This window comes from Calliopsis andreniformis, unplaced genomic scaffold (assembly GCF_051401765.1).
Source record: "Calliopsis andreniformis isolate RMS-2024a unplaced genomic scaffold, iyCalAndr_principal scaffold0001, whole genome shotgun sequence".
Classification (NCBI taxonomy): Eukaryota; Metazoa; Arthropoda; class Insecta; order Hymenoptera; family Andrenidae; genus Calliopsis; species Calliopsis andreniformis.
In genome coordinates, this window is record NW_027480422.1 from 41,287,776 (window position 1) to 41,314,374 (window position 26,599).

The following is a 26,599-nucleotide window of genomic DNA, read 5'->3' on the forward strand; positions in this document are numbered from 1 at the left end:
ATATACCGGAAAATATAAGTGCCGATGAATGGAAATTCGCAGATGCCATAGTAACTGTCCTCCAATCAGTGAAAGAAGCCACCAAGATAGTGAGTGGAGAAAATTATCCTACATTATCTCAGTATCTACCAATGTACATTAGTCTGGTAAATGTACTTAAACCAGATGAAGCACAATTCGAAATAGTTTTAGAATTTTTAGAAAACGTTTTTACGTAACAAAAAAATTTTGTTATGTCCTGGTGCGTACAGGACGTTTGTATCTCGACTATTGGCTGCTGTCACCAGTGCAGGTGATTAGGGAGCCTGCACTCTCCAGAAAAAAATGTGAATTTAACTAGTGGGGCCGCTTTGAGCAAGTCTATGCGACTTATAGCTCGGGATAATTGAAGGTTTAAAATAAATCTCGCACTTTCACGGTACTGATTCTCATTTTATTATTGATCGAAATCAAAATACAAGATAGGGAACATTTCCTTAGATGGAGAGTCTGGGCGTGAATCTTTTTGATCGGTTTCTTGTTCTATCTGTTCGAACAATTTTTCTTCCAAATATGTCGCCGGAGACGCAGGGGGTGCCGTTGGGTACGAGGGGGTACTCGGTCTTAACGCGATAGACAGTCTCGGACTGCGGCCAGCATTCGCGAGTGACTCTAAACGTGTATTTGACCTTGAATGTGAAAATTGTGCAAACTTATACAAGTCACGTACAAAAGACATAGTCTTGTGCGAGCGACCGCCTCCCCCTGGCCGTCTGAGTACGTGCGCAGTTAGTCGGAGTGTCATGTCATCTTCACATACGTACTCAGCACAAATGCGTAAGGAATTTTCCAACCTATTCACAAATGGGTTGGGGTGTTGCCACGATTTCAAGGCCAAATTCAAACTCAGAGTTGGTGCACGGTCCGTGCGACTTCCGTGTCATCACGTCGCTTTCGTAATGGAACAACCACTTGCAGAAGAGTTACGCCGCCTTGAAGATTTGGGGATCATTGAGCGCATAGACTCGTCCGATTGGGCTTCACCGATTGTCATTGCTAAAAAACACAATGGTAAAATTAGAGTCTGCGCAGACTTCTCCACAGGCGTAAATCAAGCCTTGCTGGATAACCGATACCCTTTGCCCAATACGGAGAACGTCTTTGCCAAACTGAATGGAAATTCATATTTTACCCTAATCGATCTTAGCGATACCTTTTTTCAGATCGAAATTGCAGAAGACTGCAGAGACATCACAACGATCATCACGCCCAAGGGACTATTTCGGTACAGACGCGTGCCCTTCGGCATAAAAACGGTCCCGGCTATATTCTAGCAAGCAATTGAGGAAACGCTTATGAGTATAGAGGATGTGTATCCGTACCTGGACGACGTAATAACACTGTTCGACAAATTTTGACTTTTTTTCGATTTTGTAAGCGTGAATAAACATTTCAAATCATGTTTAGCGTCGTTTTGACGCTCAGCACGTCGAAATCTATAAGAAATGTTTATTCACGCTTACAAAATCGAAAAAAAGTCAAAATTTGTCGAACAGTGTAATAGAATAAAAATACAACTCGAGCGGTAAAGTTATATTTCGTGTGGGAACGTTCGCTTATTTCTAAAGATTGTGGAGTTAGAATGCGGGTTGAAACTTTAACTCAAATTCAAAAGTTAAAATCTAAAATATATTGTAACTAAATCTTTTCTTTACAACTGCGTCGTGTAATTTTTGTGACGTGTAAGAATATTTAGAAATTACCAAATAGTTCATACTCGATTTTAACGCACTGGCAATGCGAGGGTAGAGTAATTGAAAATAATGCCTGAATAGAATTTATGCCGACTCGCGGATCCTATAAGGTTTGCTCCGATTCGAAAGGGAACCTTAGCCCGATCTCACAATATAATCGACTCTGGAGCATATGACGCGACGTTGACTCTGAACGTGACGATATACAGTTACAGACAAAAGTTTCCGAACGATTTATTAATACTTGGCAAACCCGACAAATGTTTCTGAACAATTTCTTAATGTCTGTTTGTTAGGATCAATCGCAATTCAAATTACGCGCTATACAGCGCCATGGGCGTAAGATATACATATGTGTGTATGTGTGTGTGTGTGTGTGCGAACTATGCGGTTCCTCTTCCGTTTTCCCATGTGCGTTGATTGAGATGCAGAAGAGATGTGAAAGTGTGTTTAAGTTACTGACTATATTGTCATATGTTAATTTTTGTCATTTCAAAATGTAACAAATATATTACATTTTTGATTCTCAAATCACGTGAGATATGTGGAAACCTTTTTATTTATTTTCTACGCCATATTCCACTATTTGAAAACAGTAACCAAAATCCAAGACTGTTAATGTATTCTTCTTAGATATCCAGGAATCTATTTTAACGATTATAGCGTTAATAGTGAAATTGACTTCAAGTAAACAATTTTTAGTAATTGCATTCATAAGTTACAAAATGGCTCGTAAACGCATTGACCAGAAAATTGAATCTGTAGTTATAAAACTTCGTGACAAGGATAAGCTCTCATTTGGAGCAATTTCAAAACATTTACAAATATCAAAATCAACAGTTTTCGAAATTTTGAAGTGTGTGAGGAACCCTCAACTAATAAATGAAGGAGGTCGACCTCGCAAAACTAGCAACAGGTTAGTGAACTTGATTAATTATGTTGATCAAGGAGAAATTAGAGAAAAATGAAGTTGCACACAACTGAACAAATCATGTTTAGGACGGATTACAGAATCGTACGGGAATCTAAGAAGAATCCTAAATTGACAGCTCCTGAGATTCGCGAAAAAATCGGATTATTTGATGTTAGTGCACGGACAGTTCAAAGACGACTTGCTGAAGTTGGCTTACACGGAAGACGACCTGCAAAGAAGCCATTACTTACAAAAAAATATATAAAAGCACGTTTACTATTTGCACGTAAATACGTAGAGTTCACAATCGATGACTGGAAAAAAGTATTATGAAGCGACGAATCCAAATTTAATTTGTATTCAGACGATGGGAACGGATACGTTCGTCGTCCAATTAACAAGTGATTGGATGTGAAATACACGAAAACTACCATCAAATTTGGAGGGGGAAATGTAATGGTTTGGGGTTGTTTTTCATGGCATGATGTTGGTCCTCTGTACTGTATTAATGGTAGAATGGATCAAATACAATATCGTGAAATTCTACAATACACAATGTTGCCACATGCTACAAACAACATGCCACATGATTGGTCGTTCCAACACGACAACGACCCCAAACACAGCCAGATCAGTTAAAGCGTGGCTGCAAAGTAAAGAAATTAAGATTTTGGATTGGCCTGCTCAATCGCCGGACCTCAATCCAATAGAAAATGTATGGAGTGAGGTAGAAAGATTAATGAAAGGCAGAAAATTTTCAAATGGTGACGATTTATTTACAGAAATAAACCGAAATTGGATGTCCTTATCCGAATCCTATCTGCAAAGTCTTATTACAAGTATGCCAAGGAGGTGCCAAGCCGTCATTAATAGTAAAGGATGTACAACTAAATATTAATAAATCGTTCGGAAACTTTTGTCCGCAATTGTATATCTGTCCGGCTAGGGAATTATCCTATGTCGCGACAATACCTTATTACACGAAAACAAAACCAACGCATTTGAAACAATTCGTAAAAATAGAAGAGAAATGCCCCGCATGGAAGAAAAGTTGAAGAGAGGAGAAATTAGCTACCGATCGACTGACATTTTATTGGCAATGAAATGGCATGATAAAAAAGGGGTTTGGATGTTGTCTTCTGCACAAGCAGCTACATTGGTTGAAACTAGGAAAAGAGATTATCGTACAGAGTTATATAAGAAGGAACCATTATGTATTGCGGATTATAATTCTAACATGGGTGCTGTAGACAGAGTTGATATGACTTTGAGTACACTTCATTCCGTAAGGAAAACTATAAAATGGTATAAGAAATTAGTTTTCCACTTGTTAAATTTAGCCATATATAATGCATATATTGTATATTGTTGGAAATGGGACCTAAAATATGATCGTTGTGCCCTCATACTTGCCATCGCTTCACGTGTGATAGGCTTTTGTCCCATGCGTCTCTCTTCCGGTTTGACCGCGTGGTGATACACACGTTGTTCGCCGTGCTCTCGTATAATTTAACTAATAATAAGTACTATCGTATATCATGTGCGTGCGTGTGTGTGTGTGTGTGTGTGTGCGTGTTCAGTTCTTTAATAATCTTACAGGTTATGTGCCCAGATGCTCGTTCGATTTAAAAATAAATAAGTTAAAACGTGTAAAAAATCGCGAGTGTAACCGTCGCCACATGGGAAGCAGAGATCTGAACAGCAACATGGCCGCTTTGCATTCAACACACCACACTGAAAAACTGTGCGAAACAAATTACGAATCTTGGAAGCTTCAGATGAAGAGCGGGCTTATTTGTAATGAACTTTGGGCGTATACAAACGGGAAGATTGTTTCTACGCCAGAAAACCTAGATGCGTGGACGACCAAGGACCAAGAAGCACTAACATTAATTCTACTAAGCGTGTCGAAAAATCAACTAATACACATCAAGAAAGCGGAGACATCGGCTGAAGCGTGGGGATTATTACAGGAAGCCCACGAATCGAAGGGACCGGTAAGGAAAGCTGCCCTGTATAAGCAGTTATATCGAATGAAAAAGGAATTGACTCAAAGTATGACGCAATATACTAACGAATTCCTTTCAAAAGCAGAACAGTTGGAAGGAGCCGGAATTAAAATACCGGATGAGTTGCTGTCAATAATGCTGCTGAATTCTTTATCGACCGAGTATGAAGGATTTTGTATCGCGATCGAGTCACGCGACGATATTCCGAATATCGAGTCTCTGAAATTGAAGCTTATTGTACAGGAAGCCAGAAGGGACGATCAGACAAACAAAGAATTGCTCTCTAACAATGACGCGCTATTCGTCAAAGGAAAAACGAATGAAAACAATAATCATCGAGGAAACGCCAGAGGACGTAATACAAGGTCCAAGTCGACCAGATACAGCGAAAATTGTTTCAAATGCGGGAAACAAGGACGTAGATCAATGCAGATGGAAGAAAGAGAATTTCGTCGGAAATAGCACGGAAGACGCCATGCCAGCGATAGTGCTGAAAAATTCAATAACATTTACAAACCAAAACAACAAGTATCGTTAGATGAGGGCATAATTCCTTGGAGAGGACGATTCTTTATTAGAGTTTACAATGCTGGAAAAATTATAAAATACGGCATACTCATACGGATATTGTCTGAAAGTGATACAGGTTTTATTTGCAATTTTCAAGTTTATGCAGCTCAAGAATCACGGTTGATCGAAACGACACGCGCAGTAGTTTCGCCATATACTGATGTCTGGCACCATTTGTATATGGATAATTACTACAACAGCGTCGATAACGCGGAAGCCATTTAAAAAAAAAAAAAAAAAAAAAAAAAAAAAAAAAAAAAAAAAAAAAAAAAAAAAAAAAAACAATTTGCGGAACAATTCGGAAGAATAGAGGTCTGCCACAGTGTCTGAAAAAACTAATTTGAAAAAAGGAGAAACAATCTTTCACAGAAAAAATGCTATATTGGTACAAGTTTGGCAATCCAAGAAAGAAGTCAGTCTCATCTCTTCAATCCATTCCGCGGAAATGAAAGAAAGTAGTAATGTTAATCGTATCAAGAGGCAAAAATTATAAAACAAAATGCTTTGATCGACTACAACTAGTACATGAAAGGAGTAGATCGGGCCGATCAGTATTTGTCCTACTATAGTATTTTGCGTAAAACAGAGAAATGTTCAAAGCGCTTAGCTATGTACATGATGAATTGTGCATCTTTCAATGCATATGTAGTATACAATTCAACAAAGACCCAAAAAATAAGATACAAGAAATTTTTGCACGACATCGCACGGCATTGGGTTACTCATGAACTACCTGAAATTAGCACTGAAGAATTAGAGGAAATGATATCGAAACGCGACCCTCCTGGAAGATTATCCATGAATATGCGCAAATACATATTGGAGAAAATTGTTAGTGCCGGGAAGAAGAAAAATCCACAAAGACGATGTCGCGTGTGCGCAGCTAAAAAAGTGCGAAGTGAAACGTATTTCATATGTAGCTTCTGCCGTGTTCCTCTTCACAGAGGAAAATGCTTTGAACGGTACCATACTGTAAAAAACTATTAACGTGTTATCAGTTCTATTTGTACTAGTAATAAAAAAATATTATTTAATACATTGTACAATTTCAAAAATCGTTTATTTTTATGATTTCGTAAAAAATCGTTTTTTTGTTAAATGATCATACAGTATATATTTAACTGTAAAATAAAAAAAGTTTCGTTCATAAAAACGAAGAAGTTTTCGATTTACTGCGATTTTTCTGAATAACCAAACTTCCGCGTGATTCAAGAAAAATGTCCGCTGCACGCATAATTCGGTGGCGAATTATACCCGCATGCCAAGTGTTAAATGTATCATGATTTGTAAAAATTTGTATATGTATGTATAAATATGTATCGAATAATATAAGCCTTGTTGATGAAATACTTACGTACACTTAATTTTTCCCCTACATCTTCTATAAATTATATTGCTTCCTGTATTTAAATATATAAATAAACATAAGGGGAATAATGAACAATGAAAGAAATAAACATACTACAAACATTAAGGTTTGTTTTGTGACGTTGCGCATAGCGCCGCCCCCGCTTTGGTAAAGTAAGCGAAATTTGTGATAAGAAGGACCATACGGTCTCCTTGCGGAACTCATGCCGAGAGACGCCTCCTGGAGGGAAATATCGTGAATTTGAATCGTCGCTAATTTCGGGTGCCTCCGTGCCGAGCGTGCACGACGTTTCAGGGCCGTAGAGGAAACCTGAGAGACCCTGAGGCCGTCCCCGTCCCCTGGCTGTGCAGTTTCCAGATTCAGGCGCCGCGCCGTATCTACACCGGATAGTACAGGGGCCCTCCACCCTCGGAGTTGGGGGATTTGCTGTCTCCGCGGAGGACCAGAGAGCCGAAAGAAAATCTGCCCACAGCGAGCTAAATGATGGCCCCGCGGTGCTGCTCTTCTACAACGGCTCAAGCGGAAGGCGAGGGTGGAGGTGAGCCCGGAGAGCGTTGTCCAGGCGGCAGGAGTCATAGGAAGTCCTGGGGAAGTCTCCACGATGTCGAAGAAATGTGGATCGTCGCTGGAGAGAAGCGGCCCGCCCCGGGCAGCCCACTCCTCGCATACGCGCCTGAACCATAGCGAGTACTCCAAGGAGCTGTCGCGCTTGCGCAGAGAGGGACGTGCCGCGAATCAGGAAGATCGCATGCGCGCGTGCCGAGCGTCGTCACTCGTTGCCAGGGGGAGTAAACTCTTATGTATGACTTTGGACACTCATTAGTACACTTTCTAAGAGAGTTATCTCAGATGGCACCATAATCGCAGCACATCACGTGACTGGACGTGACTGATGTTCAAATTTTTTGGCGCTACTATTACCGCCAAAACCACATAGCAACACATAGCAATAGCGTGTGCCTTGATTGCGGACTGTTGCGGACTGCGAAGAGAATTACAAAAAATTTCATATTGTTTTATTAATAATAGAATTGTGTTGAAAATTTGATTAATAAGCTCACGGAATATTGTTCACTCAGTGAACTTATTTTTGAGTTTATTTTTCAAATTTTTGTGCATAATTATACAATTTTATTAAGAATTTTTTAAAAAAAAGTGTAAAACAGTGAATAAAGACATATAAGTGCACAAGACACATAAATGCAGACAGTTTATATAAACAATTTGTGTGAACGTTTGAACATCAGAACAAAATGGTGAGAGCGTGTGCAGTTCCACAGTGTTCATCGGTTGTTACTATCCCAGCGTACCACTTTCCCAAAGACGTTGTACGATCAGAGTCTTGGACTAATGAAATTCAGTGTCCTGTACTACTTAGACTGACAAACACTGAAAGGCGCAGATGCATTCAGGGTGTGTTACACACACTCTGAAAAAACCTCATTTCTGCGTTCCACTCAACGAAGAAGATTAAGACACGATACTATTCCAACTTTGGATTTGCCGATGCAGAGCCAGAACAAAGAATATGCATCTGAAAATATAGAAGCCGAAGTATATCCAGCTTCTGCTACAACAGTAGAAATTGAAAACAATAACGAACAGAAGAGTCTCATAAAGAATTGCATGAGCGAAGAAATAACTGAAACAATTTGTGAAGAAACATCATGGAATATTAATGAACGCAATGAAGCTGGTCCAAGTAGTTCAGTAATCTCAGGGCAGCTAGAACAATGTTCAACGTCACAGAAAAGTCACAGAAATATACTACTGCAGGACAACATGAAACTGTGCCAATTGACACCAAAAGCAGCTAAATTATACAAAGTTGCTAAAACAGTGATGAAACGCAACCGTTATGCACACAGGAAGAGAGAAGATTTAAAGGCACGAGTGGAACGAGCAATGGTGTTATCAGAATGTAATCTGGTACATAGATTTCAAAATCTACCCACCACGCAGAGGATGTTCATCGAAATGCAGTTACGTACATCCAGATCCATGCCACAGGTAAGTAAAATTGTAGATGTAGCTAATGACATACCAGTAGCTATCCAGCATTTTCAGCCAGCCACAACAAATCGTACCAGACATGTTACTACTACTACTACTGTTCACATGGGAGGCAACATGATGCAGGCAGTAAGAAAGGTAATGTTTACAATTTTAATATTTTTTTGCACGCTCCTCCACATGCATGAAGTGCCTGAAGACGTGCTCCAGTGATGATAAACCCTGTCACCCTGCCTGCCTGAAAAAATGATGCTGTCTTATGGTTTCTACTTATAATCATACTACTTATTTTTTCTACTTATTTCTTATAGTTTCTACTTATTCCTCTACTTAACTGCAACCATATGCCTCTAACTGGTTTTGTGTTTGGGTATGGCTATATAACTATACTTCACTTATAACTATTTATTGCTGCTGTGTAATATATGCTGTATTTTCATTGTTTATTTTATTGTAACTTGTTTATAACTTTATGAAATACAGAGTGGTCCATCTAGTGTCTGGAATTTGAACTAGCAGGAAAAATATTAAGCCGTTTTTTTTTTATAGCAAAATGAAATTCCAATTATTAAAAGGACCACCCTGTATGTTTTCAGGGAAGACGCTATACAACATACGAGAAAATACTGGCCTTAGCATTTCTGAAATAGTCTTTTAAATCGTACAGGCTCCTGAGGATGCGATGCAATCTACCAAGTGTAACCACATTAAAGAAGATGCCAAGAAAAATTCCAATCAAGACTGGAATATCACAAGCTGTGATGAAACATCTACGTGGTCAAGCGGATACCATGGGTGCGCAAGAAAAGCTGTGTGTATTGATGTGGGACGAGATGTCATTGATGTCCCATGTTGACTACGACGTTAACGAAGACAAAATATGTAATAGGTTTCGAAGACTGGGGCACAAGAAGAATTTCAAGATTTGCCGATCATGCCTTTGTCTTCATGTTAAGAGGGCTACACAGTGGTTGGAAAATGTCCATTTCCTACAATTATTGCAACAGCCAAACAAAAGCACCACAATTAATACAGTGCATCAAAAATATGGCTGAACTTTACTTTGAGGAAACAAAAATTAATGGTTTTTTTTTACATATTTTAATAATACTGGACGAGCGTAATCCAAAAATGCAGATTTTAAGTTTAGAAATCCAGCGGTTGAAAAGTTATGCGTATTTAAAGGTGAGCATTTTTAAACTATTTCGCTAGCTATTTCGACGCCATATTGGCTTGTAGAGGCAGCTTAGCCAATGAGCGGAGCCGTTGGATATGGGCAATTGCGCCACTGACATTATAATAGCGATCATTTAGACAGAACAAATCAAATTTCGATGTTCAAAGTTTTATGAGTGATTTGATTTACGTGGTGATACCACAATATTCCCATGCGTTTGAGTTTAAGGTGTTCATTGCTAATTTCTTTGATTTTGTGTATTTTCGACTTTAATATAGTATTTCTTGTAGAATAGTAGTTTAGTATCTCACGGGCCGAGCAAAGTAACAAAATAAACCAAACGAAAAGCTAACGTTAGAAGCGACGCAAACGCGACGAGCCAACGTACGCCGAACGCAAAAGCCAACGTTGGGCCAAACGAAAAGCCAACGCGAGGAAGCGATAAGAAAGAGTATAAAGAAGGGGGCAGGCGAACGCGAGAGTCAGTCCAGAGTTAGACTCTGGTGGTTTTCACGTCAAAATCATTGTCAATAATTGTAACGTCAATTGTGAACGAATAAAGGTTTCTCTTCTCGAAACTTCGTGTGTAACAAGTATAGTATTTTAACATTTATAGTGTCGTAGTATTTATAGTATTTTAGAATTATTTATAGTATTTTATCATTTATATTAGTTTTTATTTAGTATAGTAAATTAGTATAGCATTTTATTAACGTATTTTAAGTATCTTACATATAGTATTTTAACGTTTCATTCATATATTGATAGTGTGGCGACCCATGCACGCGCATGGCGTCACATTTCGAGGAATTCGGCGACATGTCAATCGCTGCCTTTCACGCCCGGGCAGAACGGTAATTAGATTAAGATTGTATATATTTCGCGGCGCCGTTCTGCCCCAGCGCGATAAGTCGCCGCCTAACTGTCGCGTAGTCCTCGAGTGTTAGAAAGAGAGGATACGCGGCAGGGGCGATCGAAAACCAAAAAGGTTCGAGGAGTCGGTTCCGGAACGCCAGTGAGCAAAGACGCTCATCAATAAAATCCTCGGGTGACAAACCTATATGTGTGAAAGTGATTTCATTTACATCTCCTTTCCCACATAATTGGTGACCCCGACGTGATTCGCTGCGCAAGGGCGAATTGAGCGCGAACGTCTCGACGTGGTTTGTGAAAAAGTGCGTGCCGAACTCGTCGCGATGGAACCTGCGGTCGTTTCGGGAATGACGAGCCCCGCCGGGTCGGACGCGACCTTAGCACCAGCGGTAGCACCAGTAGCCATCCGCGTTCCACCGTTCTGGGAGAAGAACCCAGCGACCTGGTTCCGACAGCTGGAATCCCAGTTTGTCCTTTCTGGAATCACCCGAGACGCAACCAAATATCACTATGTCAGCGCGAACCTTGAAAACAAGTACGCCGACGTAGTGATCGACATCATCAATAATCCCCCGGTGTCCAATATGTATGAGACGTTAAAGGCAGAGCTCATCCGGCGGTTATCGGACTCCAAGGAGCAGAATATTCGGCACCTGCTGGAGCACGAGGAGATCGGCGACCGGAAACCGTCGATTTTCCTGCGACGGCTGCAAAATTTCGCGGGTGATACGGTGTCTGATGATTTCTTAACCGCTTCGTTCTCACGGACGTGTATACACGCGCCGCGATATCGTTCACGCAGCCCCACAGACGCGTAAACACGCGCCGCGCTACCGTTCACGGAGTCTCACAGACGCGTAAACACGCGCCGCGTTATCATTCACGGAGTCTCACGGACGTGTACACACACGCCTACTGATTTGCTCCGTCTGGAGAGACTAAGTTTGTGGTTAGTACTAATTTGTAATTTCATTTAGTGTACGTTTGACTGTTCTGCAAAGATGACCACCATGCGACGATCTAGAAATCGAATTATTAGTGATAGTAGTAGTGAAAGTGAAAGTGCTGTGGAAAGTGATATGACTGACGAGGATGTTCCTTTGTGCGAAAGATGGAAAAATATTTTACGCCAAAGAAAATGGAATATTCCTACTGCCACGCAAAATTTTACGCCACAAGTTTGGAGGTACAGCGATTTACATCACGGTGTGTTACCCCAATCTGGTATATCAGAAGATAGTTCTTTTCTTCAAATCTTCAAATTTTTTTTTTTTGAAGAACTCATAGAGTTAATTGTGAAGGAGACTAATAAATACAGCCGAAAGCAAGGTTTCTCCAGATCTCAGTTTCATGTATCTAGTAATGATTTGCACTGTTTTTTTGCAATTATTATTCATATGAGTATTGTTCGCTTGCCGAAGATGTCCATGTATTGGAATACAAAGGCAATGTATAATTTTGTGTTTATTAGACAAATCATGTCAAAAAAAAAGTTTTTCAATATTTTGCGATTCCTTCATTTCACTAGTGTTGATGCAAATAATAATGAAATTAGAAAGACCGAAAAAATCCAATCCGTCATGGATATTCTTATTTGTCGTTTTCAAATGGCATATCGACCAAGACAGAACATTGTAGTCGACGAAAGTCTGTTATTATGGAAAGGCAGACTTTCTTTCAAGCAATACATTAGCAGCAAACGTGCAAGATTCGGCGTGAAATCATTTATTTTAGCCGAATCAGAGACAGGATATATTTATAATTTGAAATTATATGATGGACGCATATCAAATGAAGGACAGTCCAGATTAGGAAAGTCGGGTTCAATTGTAATGAATTTGTCAAGAAATTTATTAAATGAAGGACGAACCATATACTTAGACAACTGGTATACTTCCCCCGCATTATATGAGGAGTTACATAAATATAAAACACATGCGTGTGGTACCGTTCGAATGAATAGAAGAGGTTTGCCATGCGACGAAAAAATAAAAAAAATAAAAAGTTTGAATAAAGGTGAGCTGACAGTGCGCTATAACAAATTCATGACATTTAGTGCGTGGAAAGATAAAAGAGTGGTAGCGCTTCTCAGCACCGTACATACCCCAGAGTTGGTAGCCACAGATAAAGTTGATAAAAAAACGGGGCAACCCATTAAAAAACCAAACGTAGTGTTAGCTTATAATATGCACATGGGTGCTGTTGATCACACAGATCAAATTTTACATGGCATTGGATCATTTAGGAAAACAATCAAATGGTACAAAAAGTATTTCTTTTATTTATTAGATATTGCTATATGCAATGCACATGCAATTTGGAACTGCCTCCATGTAAACCGAAAAAGTTTGTGCGAAGTGAAAGAAGATTTAATATTGCAGTTACTAAATAACTACAACGATCCAACAGAGAATTTTCATCGGAAAGGAAGGAGGAATCATCTTCATCCATTGCGACTGCAATCTAGATGTTTCTTAAAAAAATTACAGCCAACAAATAAGAAATCTATGCCGATGAGACGGTGTGTATGGTGCAAGCAACAATCGATTCGCAAAGAAACCAGATATCATTGTATCAATTGTGATGTTGCATTATGTGCAGTTCCTTGTTTTGAATTATATCATACAGAGCAATAATAAATTTGAAATATTTTGAAATCAATGTTTATTACTTCTATATACCGTTTCCAAAATTAACACTTTTCCAAATTAAACTCTTTATCTAATACTAGCGTGTTTACGCGTCTGTGGGACTGCGTGAACGCTAGCGCGGCGCGCGTATACGCGTCCGTGAGACTGCGTGAACGCTAGCGCGGCGCGCGTGTACACGTCCGTGAGACTGCGTGAACGATAGCGGGGCGCGTGTTTACGCGTCTGTGGGACTGCGTGAACGATATCGCGGTGCGTGTATACACGTCCATGAGAATGAACCGGTTAAAGACTCTGTGGTTGGGACACCTCCCAACAAGCGTGCAGGCCATCCTCATAACACGTCAGAAGGAGTCGCTCTCCGATCTGGCCGCTCTTGCCGACGCGGTTGTGGAAGTGTCACCGCGTCCGCAGATCGCCGTCGCGTCGTCGGGACAGAACGACCTCCGAGCAGAGTTGGCCGAACTCCGCCGCGAAATCGCAGCCCTCCGTATGGGAGCGAGCAATTTTCGCCGCTCGCGGTCCAAGTCGCGAAACGGACGACGTGGTTCTTCGCGATCACGAAACCGCGGTGATGAGGACATGGCAACCGATGGCAAGTGTTGGTATCACAGGAAACATAGGGCCGCGGCGAAAAAGTGCCGAGACCCATGTAACTTCGCGTCGGAAAACTCACGGACCGATCGTTAATGGCGGCTATCGATTCCGAGCCCGCGACGAGCCGTCTATTCGTTACGGACCGCGTCACCAAGACGATGTATATGGTTGATACGGGATCCGACCTGTGCGTGTTTCCGCGTCCGCGAGTGAGTGGACCGCGTAACAAGACTACGTACGAACTGTACGCGGCTAACGGTTCGACAATTTTCACGTACGGCTACGTTACCCTGAGTCTTAACTTGGGTTTGCGGAGAGATTTCACGTGGAGATTCGTCGTCGCGGACGTCACGACCCCGATTATCGGCGCTGACTTCCTCAGTTTCTACGGTCTCCTCGTCGATCTGCGAGCGAAAAGGCTGAGCGACGGTGTAACCACCTTAACGACGATTGGTCGAGTCGTCAGGAGTGCCGCGGAAAGCGTGAGGGCGATATCTGGAGAAACGAGATATCACGCGATTCTCGCCGAGTTCCCGGATGTCACGCGCCCGTCGGGAGGACATCGCATGCCGAAGCACGCCACTCGTCACCACATTCGGACCACGCCAGGTCCACCTGTATCCTGCAAGCCACGACGCCTCGCCCCCGACAAGCTGAGGATTGCGAAGGCCGAATTCGAGGCCATGGTGAGGGACGGAACAGCGCGACGTTCTGAGAGCTGTTGGTCATCGGCCTTACACCTGGTCGCGAAAAAAGGCGACGGATGGAGACCGTGTGGTGATTACCGTGCGTTGAACGCGAGGACAATTCCAGATAAGTATCCTGTGCCTCACATCGAGGACTTTGCACAGCGCTTATCTGGTAAGACTATATTCTCTACCGTGGATTTAGTGCGCGCGTACAATCAAATCCCGGTGAACCCGGACGATATACCGAAAACGGCGATCACGACCCCCTTCGGCTTATTCGAATTTCCGTGGATGTCGTTCGGACTTCGGAACGCAGCGCAGACGTTCCAGCGATTCATGGACGAGGTGTTGCGTGGTCTCGATTGGTGCTACGTCTATATAGACGATATTCTCGTGGCGTCCAGCTCAATCGAGGAACATGAGTGTCACCTACGCGAATTATTTGGCCGTCTGAACGACTATGGGGTGTTGGTGAATTGCGCGAAGAGTGTTTTCGGTGCGCCGGAAGTGACGTTTTTGGGATATGCCGTAACCGCGCACGGCACGCGACCGCTGCCTCAAAAAGTCGAAGCAATTCGAACTTTTCCGCGCCCTGCAACAGTGAAGGAACTGCGACAGTTTCTCGGCATGGTGAACTTTTACCGTCGGTTCGTGCCGGCCGCTGCCCAGATCCAGGCACCTCTAAACACGGCCCTGCAGGGAAACGCCAAGGGTCGAACCCCCGTCGAGTGGACGTCGGACCGGATCGAGGCATTCGAGTTGTGCAAGGAAAGCCTCGCACGCGCGACCCTCCTGGCACATCCCGACGTCACGCTGCCGTTGGCGATTTTCACGGACGCATCCGATTACACGGTAGGCGCCGCATTGCAACAGCGATCCTGCGACGGGTGGAAACCGCTGGCTTTCTTTACCAAGAAGCTAACGCCGGCCGAGCGAAAATACAGCCCATATGATCGGGAACTTCTGGCGATATATAAAGCCGTCAGATACTTCCGACATATGGTCGAAGGTCGTACGTTCGTGATTTTTACCGATCACAAACCGTTAACTTTCGCATTCCGACAAAAACCCGAGAAACATACCCCGCGACAGTTTCGATATCTCGACTTAATCGGACAATTCACGACCGACATTCGACACGTGTCCGGTAAAGAGAACGTGGTCGCCGATGCGTTGTCGTGGATCGCAGGAATTTCTCAAGCGCTCGACTATGTGAAACTCGCGGAATTGCAACGCGAGGATGAGGAGTTGCGCGCGCTCCTGCGTTCGGACTCGTCTCTCGTTTTAAAAAAGATCGCGTTACCGGGTTCGAACGTCGAACTGTACTGTGATACTACGACACCGACTGTACGACCGTTCATTACGAAGAGTTTACGGAAACAAGCATTTGCGTCATTGCATGACCTCGCGCATCCCGGTGCGAAAGCGACTGCGAGGCTAGTTTCGGAAAAGTTTGTGTGGCCAGGTATCCGAAAGGATTGTACGACCTGGGCACAAGCATGCGTGCCGTGTCAGCGCGCAAAAACTAGCAGACAGGTGTCTACTCCGGTCGGTAGTTTCGACGCATCCTCGGCACGTTTCGAACACGTCCACGTGGATATCGTTGGTCCATTGCCGATGTCGAGAGGATATCGGTATTGCGTGACGTGCGTTGACCGTTATACGCGATGGCCGGAAGCGTTCCCCGTCGAGAATATCACCGCGGAATCCGTAGCGTACGTGCTGCTTTTCGGGTGGATTGCGAGATTCGGGGTACCGCGTCGGCTCACGACCGATCAGGGCCGACAGTTCGAATCTACGTTGTTTAAGGAATTGTCGCGTCTTATCGGTACACAACATTTGCGTACGACCGCGTACCACCCGGCCGCGAATGGTATGGTGGAACGTTTCCACCGGCAGTTAAAATCTGCTATCGTTTGTCATGCCGACACAGGCTGGGCGGAGTCGTTACCGGTTGTCCTGTTAGGCATTCGAGCGGCCTGGAAGGGCGACATTAAAGCGACGACCGCCAAGATGGTGTACGGTGAACCGATCCGTCTACCTGGCGAATTATTAGAGAACCCGCGAACGACCGACACTGGCTGCGAAACGTTCGTTGCCCAGCTTCGCGATCACTTACGAAACTTGCGACCTTCTCCCGGTTCACGCCACGGAGACAAACGAACATTCATTTTCAAGGACTTGACGACGACGTCACACGTATTCGTGCGGCACGGCGCACTTAAAGGCGCCTTGCAACCGTCCTATAACGGACCTTACGAGGTGATCGAGCGGCACCCGAAACACTTTAACATTCGCATTAAAGAGCGAACGATCCCGGTGTCGCTGGATCGTTTAAAACCGGCGTACCTGCTGCGGGACGAGGAGCTGGCCGAGACCAGCAGACCCTCACCGCAGGAGGCCCCCGCGACAGTCAATGTGCCCGAGCGCACAACGAGATCGGGAAGACGCGTACAATTCCCTGACCGCTACGTCGCATTGTAAATAGTAGTTTAAGCGAAATCAAGAGCGAACCGTAGTTTAAGAGCATAATAGTTTGTAAGCTGTATATAGCATAATACGCATATTAATCTTTTGTACATAGTAATTTTTAAGTGCGACCGCACCCCTAATTTCACCAAGGCGGGTGATGTGGCGACCCGTGCACGCGCATGGCGTCACATTTCGAGGAATTCGGCGACATGTCAGTCGCTGCCTTTCACGCCCGGGCAGAACGGTAATTAGATTAAGATTGTATATATTTCGCGGCGCCGTTCTGCCCCAGCGCGATAAGTCGCCGCCTAACTGTCGCGTAGTCCTCGAGTGTTAGAAAGAGAGGATACGCGGCAGGGGCGATCGAAAACCAAAAAGGTTCGAGGAGTCGGTTCCGGAACGCCAGCGAGCAAAGAAGCTCATCAATAAAATCCTCGGGTGACAAACCTATATGTGTGAAAGTGATTTCATTTACATCTCCTTTCCCACAATAGTATTTTAACGTTTCGCTCATTTTATTTATAGCATTTTAACGTTTATATTAGCTTTTATTTAGTACATTCAACTAGTATAGCATTAATTTTATTTTATTGTCACGTATTATTCATTTTTGCCTACTTTCCGCGTTTTTTTTCTTTTTTATTAGCTGTAGTATACTTTATATTTCTACTTTCTTTCAATTATTTATTTTTCTTTCTTTTGTAATAATGAGTGTTGGTAAATGGAATTTATCGAATTTACCAAATTCAAAAGAAAGTGCGATCGCCTGGGCTCGAGAGCATGGGTTGTTAAGGACAGATAAAAATTGTTCTGTCCATCGAAAGCCGATGAAATTATATAAGTCATCGCAACACGGTGCTGGGCGGTTTCTCTGTTCCGTTGGAAGGTCCAGATGCAAACAATTTGCAGCCACAATTGATTCCTTTTTTGAGGATGTCCGTTTGCCTTTTATAAGGCGATAAAGTTAGAATTATTTTTCGTGATTTCATCAAATTAACAATTAAAAAATTTAGCAGATTCTTAAAAACGTTTTTTTGTTTTTGTAATGCTCGTTTTAGATTGATGTATTGTTTCACGCGAGATTTTTCGTACGAAGATACTGCCCACGAGTTGTGCGACTTCACAAAAGAAGATGGTACCAATTTATTATCTGCCACTATTTCTGCGTGGTATCAATATTGCCGAGAAATGGTTGCAGATCACTTCTCAAGAATTCAAGCAGGAATGCCTAAATTAGGAGGCATTTCCGAATCTGGATCTCGTATTATTGTTCAGGTATCTTATATAACTGTTCTACAGTACTTTTTCCATTTCTTTTCTTAGTTTTTATTCTGTAGTGACACATCGTTAATTTTATATTATTTCATTTATAAAAGACTGACGAAGCCAAATTTGGAAAAAGAAAATACAATCGTGGCAGAAGAGTGGAAGGCCACTGAGTATTAGGTATAGTCGATACCAAAACGAACGATTGTCGAATGATAGTCGTTGAAAATCGAGAGGCATCGACTTTAATCGACATCATCGATAAACATGTAATTGCCGGCAGTGAAATACACACGGACAGTTTTAAAAGTTACGCGGGACTTACTGCCCATGGATATGTCCATAAAACAGTAAATCATAGTATTGAATTTGAAGGTAAGGGTTAAACTAAACTTCGTGCTGAGGACCAAAATTTTTGGTAATTATTTAGAATAAGGGTCTCCTCAACACTTTCTTCGAAACTTTTTTATATCATGTATCTTGATACGTGGATTAATTTTTCTAAATGAAGTAATTGTCGCTCTCTTTTCGTTTTCGAGATAAAAATTTGTATATGCTTGAAAATTATGGTAGCAGGGCAAGGATAGGTAGCAAAAAGGGGATTTGAGTTGGGTTAGAGGTAGGGCCAGGAAAAGAGATGTTTCGAGTTGGTTAGAGCTAGGGCCAGGAAAAGAGATATTTCGAGTTGGTTAGAGCTAGGACCGGGAAAAGATATACTTTGAGTTGTGTTACGTCCCCGTAACTTTTGACGGTAATTACTAGAGCCCATTATCTACGCATACATATATAGACATAAGCACGATTTTATTTCCGGTTCGGTTCAAAAAGGTCTTAACGGAATCATTCTCGCGCGACCGAATTCGAATTCTTTCGCGGCCCTAGCTCTGACCCAACTCAAAGTATCTCTTTTCTAACCCAACTCAAATCCCCTTTTTGCTACCTACCCTCGGCCTGCCACCATAATTTTCAAGCATATAAAAATGATTATCTCGAAAACGAAAAAAGAGCGACAATTATTTCATTTAGAAAAATTAATCCACGTATCAAGATACATGGTATAAAAAAGTTTCAATGAAATCGGTGAGGAGGCCCGTATTCTAAATAATTACTAAATTTTTTAATCAATTTTAATCTTTTGATAACTTATGACATATACTCATCAAATGTACCACCGATTATGTAATATGTAAATAATTTTTTAATAACAGCCAGTGTGGTACCCACACTCAAAAAATTGAGTCCAACTGGCGACCAGCGAAAGACTGGATGCGTGGAAGAGCTGGTTTTCACGACGATGAATTCGCATACCGTTTATGTGAATTCTTATGGCGTCGATTTTGTAAACATAATAAAATTGATATGATGTCATCTTTAATGGATGCTATTAGAAACGAATATATATTTAATTGATAACATAATGAATTTTGTTTTTTGCACGCAGTCACCACTTACAAGGGAACTACCCGAAGTGATAATCTCCGATTTTTATACAACTTTGTAGGTTCGTAGAGAAGCCAAAAATATTCGGCACCTATTTTTTTATTTCGGCTATATTCGATGTTAAAGGGCTGAAAACAGCCCCCAAAGTCGGGGGTGGAAAACATATTTGGTCTCCTATCTCGAAAACTATTTGGTATAGAAAAAAAGTGTAAATTGGGCGATTACGTATTTTTCAGCAACGAATCTATCTGCATAAATAGTTTTTAAGAATACTTATTTGTTTAAACAATATATTGAAAAATGTCATATTTTTGTTAATTTTTCCGGTAAAATGTAAATAGATTTTCTCGCCAATTTATGTGTAGATACTATAAGGTCGAGTCATAAGTAACTTCCGACGCAGCTATGTAGAATCTATTATTCGAATTTACCCGCTATGAGTTACCATGACAACGAGTTTTTGTTTTCATTAGTTACACGAGGTTTCCGTTAGTCTTTTGTCAACAATTTTGTATGATACACGTTGAAATAAGCTGCTTCTTTATCCTCTGAAATGGAGAGCCAAAAAGTACATATTCGTCATGTGATGCTTTGGGAATTTAAACAAGGCAATAGTGCTAAGGCGACAGCCGAAAAAATATGCAGAGTGTATGGTGAAGGATTGATAACTGATTGGGCAGTTAGAAATTGGTTCGTAAAATTCCGTTCTGGAGATATGACTTTAAAAGACGAAACGAGGGCGGGACGTCCTTCCGACTTCGACGACAACCTTTTGAAGGCAGTATTGGAGCAAAATCCACGTCAATCGACAAGATGTATAGCAGGAAGGTTGAATATATCGCAATCAACCGTTATCCGCCACCTGGAGAAATTAGGGAAAGTCAGCAAGTTAGGAGTATGGTACCTCACAATCTCAGTGAACGGAATAAAGAAGATCGCATGTCAATCGCCACAAGTCTACTCTCACGGGTAAAAATGGAGCCCTTTTTAAACAAGATTGTAACAGGCGATGAAAAATGGGTCACCTACGAGAATATAGTCCGCAAAAGACAGTGGCTTGATAAGGATGAACCACCCCTACCAGATCCGAAAGCAAACATCCATGGCAAAAAAATCTTATTGTGTGTATGGTGGGACTGTCGAGGAATAATTTACCACCAGTTGTTAAAGCTAAATTTAACGATTACTGCGGATAGATATGTTCAGCAGCTACAAAGAGTTCAAAAAAAACTCCGTGAAAAGCGTCCTGCACTCGTCAATCGCAATAATGTCATCCTTCTGCACGACAATGCGCGACCACATACAGCAAAGGTGACTCAAGAAAAAATTCTTGAGCTTGAATGGTCTGTTTTACCACACTCTCCTTACTCCCCGGATCTTGCCCCGACAGATTACCACCTTTTCTGTTCCCTACAAAACTTTTTGAATGGAAAAACTTTCAATTCTGAAGAGCAAATCGCGCAGACAGTCGAAAACTTTTTCCAGTCCAAACCAGCCACATTTTACAAGGAAGGAATTTATAAACTGCCAAGAAGATGGGAGAAGGTTATAGATAACGGTGGCGAATACGTAGTAAACTAATGTAATTTTTTTATTTAGTGAAAGCAAAATAAATATCTGATAAAGAAACGGAAGTTACTTATGACTCGACCTTATACAGGGTGTAACAAAAATGTCGCAGTTCCTTAAAAGGGGTGATTCAGGGGGTGATTTGAAACAACTTTTTCCTTAGCGAAAATGTAAGATGAGGCTTCGTTAACGAGTTATTAATGAAAAACACCGGCCAATGAGAGCGCGAGTTTGCCGTTCGAGCGACTGCGGTAGCGTTGGGTACGCGCTGGGCGCTACGGTTGTACTCCGAACAAGAAAGTCGACATGCGTCGAAGGAAAAGCATTAGTGTGAAAATATTTGCATAACGTGTAAACGAAAAAGCAATGCAACAAAAGAAATGAACGGAGAATTGGAGAATTAACGTTGAAGATAGAAACGTTGAAAGTAGTCTGCGTTAGATTTAAAAAATAATAATCATTAATGAATTAAATGCAATTCATCTGTAGTTTGTAAATCTGTGTCACTGGGTCACTGTACCGATACTGGTCATCGACCTCTGGAGTGGTTTATGGCAGGGTAGAATTTTTCCAAAGAAGCTCCTTGTACCCCCCACGTAGTTTAAGCACCTCAGACCTTCTTTGTTCGGACACTCCGAGATCATGTCTCCTTCGAAACCAAAGCAATAAAGCCATAAATTACCTAAACGCGTGCCCTAGCATAAACCATTTCGACAGTCGATGACCAGGATCGGTACAGTGACCCAGTGACACAGGTTTACAAACTACAGGTGAAGTTTGTTCTCTTCTTCCTTTATTTTTCGTTGTATTGCTTTTTCGTTTATACGTTATGCGAATAAGAGATTTACATATTCGTATTTTTACGTTGCACGTAGTTTTCCTCGATTTTAAGTAATTATTCACTTCAAGTGATAAACAAAAAAAGGACTCGGTGTTATTTATTATGTCGCTTTCAGTTTTCATACTAATGCTATTTTCTTCGATGTATGACGACTTTCTTGTTCGGAGTACAACTGTAGCATCTAGCGCGCGTACCCAACGCTACCGCGGTCGCTTGGGCGGCAAACTCGTGCTCTCATTGGCCGGTGTTTTTCGTTAATAACTCGTTAACGAAGCCTCATCTTACATTTTCGCTAAGGAAAAAGTTGTTTCAAATCGCCCCCTAAATCACCCCTTTTAAGGAACTGCGACATTTTTGTTACACCCTGTATATATCAAAATACAAGATACGGATATTTTGGAATTTTGAATTTTTGCCTTATAAACCAAATAATTACAAAGTTTAACCAAGAATATAGTAAAAGCACTGAAAAAACTGGGTTAGAAGTTGTTGCTACTGTATGTGATCAAGGATCGTCGAATTTTGCTGCCATCAACACATTACAGGCAGACACACTGAGGAAAAAATGGAAATAAGGAGAAGAGCACCGTATGTATACATTATTAGGTTTTCCGTACAATTTAAAAAATGTAATATTGTGAATCAATGCAATCATTTTATGCTTATAGGTGATATAATTGAAGTAGATGGTATTCAATTGATACCATTTTATGATCCGCCGCACTTAATTAAAGAAATAAGGAATAACTTATTAAATAAGGATCTGGAAATAAATGTGACACCAGGAAGAAAAGAATGTGAAAGGCAATTCGCATCATGGAGAATAATTGAACAGGCATATAATATGGATATCTCTGGTTACGTAGTACGCCCCATGATGAAAAGACTCACACACGAACATGTGGTACCTGAAAAAATTCCAAAAATGAAAGTGAAGTACGCATCTCAAGTGTTCAGCAAAACAGTGACGTCACATATAGGATTCCTTAGTCGCTACCAATGTAAATAAAAGTTATATTTTACTATATGAATAGTATGGACGTTTTGTTATGCTTGAATACTGATAAAATATTTATTACTACAGGCGTTGTAGAAACAGACCATGGCTCATTAAAAATACCGAAGGAGGAAGGCCTCACGACAGCGGAAGTCCTTAACTTTCTCAACAAATTATTTGACTCCGTTAATGGGCATAGTGCAGCCTCAGAAGCTTAACTGAGGATAGTCATTTCAGAAGCCAGTGCACATGAAGAATTTTGTCCACTCACTTACAAAAATGCCAGTGTCTGGATTACTATGTTTGAAGAATTGGATGAAGACCATCTCCGCATTTCAAATTCTATGGAGATTATTGAAGACACAGGGATTTGAAAATTTCAAGACAAGATTGATTAATCAAGATCCCTTGGAAAATATTGTTGAATGCATACGACCTGTTGGGCATTAGGACGTACATCCCACTCCGTACGGCTTTCAGGTGACATATAAAATTATGCTCATCAATAATATTAACCCCCAGCCAAAGTGTTGGCTTCAATTGTGAAGATGTCTGCAGTGGACATTTTCTGTTTACATTGAAGAAGCTTTTAACAGGAGAAGAGGAAGGAGAAGAAGACATCCAATCTCCAGTGTCCGAGGTAGTAATGAAAGAAATGAGTACTGCGTCTCAAAGTACTGAAAATATAGCACAGGAAGAATATCAGGAAATTAATAACTGTGCAATTGTGAAGAAAATAATTTGTACTAGCCCACACAAAGAATGTCAGTTGTGCAAAGCATGTTTTTGCAGATTTAACGAAAATGCATCAATACAAAATGTATTGAAAAAAATTGCTATTATGCTGCACAAAACCATGCCTCATGTTTATTTCAGAAGTAAACTCCAAGAACACATGGAGAACATGTTGCATAACAAAATAAACTTATCATTTATTAAATGTAAGCAGCATGCACAACAGTTAAGAAAGAGAATACTGACTGTGAAAATTTCATATTTTATTAGCAAGTGGTGCATCACAGTCAATAACATTCTATGTAGGAAGGACGTCAGAAGACAAGACGCAGTACTTCCGCAAGCATTGTTAAAACAGATGAATTTAGAAGATCCGTACGGAAGAAGACCAATTAACCATTATTATTATGTATTTTTATTATTTATTTATTTTCTTTATTTATATATTATATTATATATATATAGTAATATATAATATTATATATATATAATATATAATATAATTATATTATATAGTAATATATAATATAATAAATAATATACATAATACATATATAAGTAAATAAATATATACATATATATATTCCGTACCGACCACCTGTAATCTTCCGTAACCGTGCCGTCTGCACGGTGCCGATGTTAGAATAAACACCTGTGGAAGATAATAAGCGTTTCGTCTCTGCCTTGCCATGAAGGCTCGATTCTTCTGCGTGTCCGGGCCACGACCCTTCCTTTTCCGCCGAGCTAGCCGTGGATTGTCGCCGTACCTGCACTGCAAGTGTCGCATATTGTCGCTAGTTTTCGTTGTAATTGACACGAAAGTGCCTGGCGCCCATCCGGACAATTTGTCCTTTTATAGAGCGACTTGCAGGGCGGATACGGCGAAGTTATCAGGCCGTCCTGCCTCGAGCTCACGGCAGCTCGACACAGGAAAAATCTCTCGGAAAACCATCATACCGAATAAAACAACCTGATAGTACATAAAATAAATGGGAATGAAAGTAACGAAGAAATTGAATTTGTTCGATCAGATGACGAAGAAGCAGTTTCAAATATGAATAAAAAGAATAATAGTATCGAAAAATACTACGTTAGATTAATATGCTGTGCTACTCACAAGTTACAATTAGCGGTGATGCACGTACTAAAAAATAGAGAAATTACTGCGACAATTGTTAAAGCCAGAGAAGTATGTAAACAATTACGTTCGGCAGTCACTAGAACCTTATTAAAAGCAATGCATAACAAAGCCAATTATAGACTGCCCTACACGTTGGCATTCAATCTTTTTATATGCTAGAACGTCTACTGAAATTAAAAGAATGTTCTGACGAATAGAATAAAAAGCAATATTTACATCTAGAAACGTGGATAGTAGTGAGTCATATCGTGCGTGCTTTAATCCCAACTTGCGTTGCGACCAAAAAATTGCAAGAAGAACAGTTATTTATTGAAGATTTTTATAAAACATAATCGCAATGCAGATTGGAAACAAGTAAAATAAAAACAACATTAGCAGGAAAACTAGTCGAAGCCATGAAAATTCGAAGAAAAAATTTATTTAATAACAATGTTTTCCTATCAGGTATGTTCTTCAATGTGCAGTTTGACATAGATTTAAATCAACAGGAAATTGTACAAACTAACAATCATAATAATGTTCTTTGGTAGGCATGTTTTTAGATGTGCGGTTCAACATACTTCTGAATCAGCAACAAATTGTACGAGCTACCAATCATCTTCGCCGTACTTGGGAATGCAAGGAAAAACTACCTAAAGAATACGGAGAATCAGTTAGTAACAGCACAACAAGTTCCTCAACTACAATTGAAAATGAAGTTAAAGTAGATATAGAAAACATGCTGCAAGAATTAGACCATAAAAAACCTACTTACGATAATGCTATTCATTCATTAGATATTATGGACACGTTGCGGAAATTTGCAAAACATCCTCTTATAGATTCTAAAAAGAGTATTTTACAATTTTGGAAGAAACAAAAAAAAATATTCTAGAATTATATTTCCTAGCCGAAATTGCTTTAAGGGGACTAAGTAGTCAAAAAATCGATTTTTATTTTTGCATTTTCTGGAAGTGCTATCCTTCCCGAATAAAATGCCATTTAGTTTTCGTGGAAATTCAAAAAATTAAGCATGTGGCAGCCAAAAAGGTCGAGCGCGGTACAGTATCCCTGCGTGGACGTAGATATGCGAGGGACATCGAACAAGACAAAGGTTCCCCGTATTGAGAAAGCAGTCGGCTGCTAGTCTACCTCGATACCTGCTTACGAATCCTTTATTTATTCTGTAAAGGACGGTTCTGTAGAAGTCACACAACCTCTTTTCTGTGATATTCACATAATACTATCACACAGAAATGTTGCCGTTGTTCCAAACGTTTTAGACGCTTGTCCTTCAGTCGTGATCGAACATTCGAAGCGAGAACTGTGCTGTGTACGTTGAAAAAATGTTTACATCTGATTAAACTGTTATTCGATTTAACTGTTATTGAAGAAACGCAAGTTTCACGGTAACCAACATACGGACTGTAGTGAAGACCAGGAAGCTTACTCATTGAGAACGCACAGTGGTAGTGGCATCGCTTATACTGTTATCTCCAATCTAGAATATGAAATAATAGACTTCTTTTACGTTTTTAACATTATTGCCGCATTAGTGACGTGCAAAG

At 40.8% G+C, this 26,599-nt stretch overlaps 1 protein-coding gene across 1 annotated transcript; it reads right to left on the bottom strand.

The window, feature by feature from the left end:
- Positions 1 to 436: 436 nt before the first annotated feature.
- On the bottom strand, positions 437 to 26,233 carry LOC143186490 (uncharacterized). The gene is made up of 2 exons (XM_076390170.1): positions 26,192 to 26,233; positions 437 to 1,035 (listed from the first exon to the last, which is right to left on the bottom strand). Exon 2 carries the CDS (start codon positions 782 to 784, stop codon positions 437 to 439), a length of 348 nt encoding a protein of 115 aa, XP_076246285.1. The 5' UTR covers positions 785 to 1,035; positions 26,192 to 26,233.
- Positions 26,234 to 26,599: the final 366 nt, after the last annotated feature.

Bases quoted from the DNA above. Each gene is read 5' to 3' on its own strand.
- LOC143186490 (XM_076390170.1), bottom strand. From the start codon at position 784: ATGACACTCCGACTAACTGCGCACGTACTCAGACGGCCAGGGGGAGGC.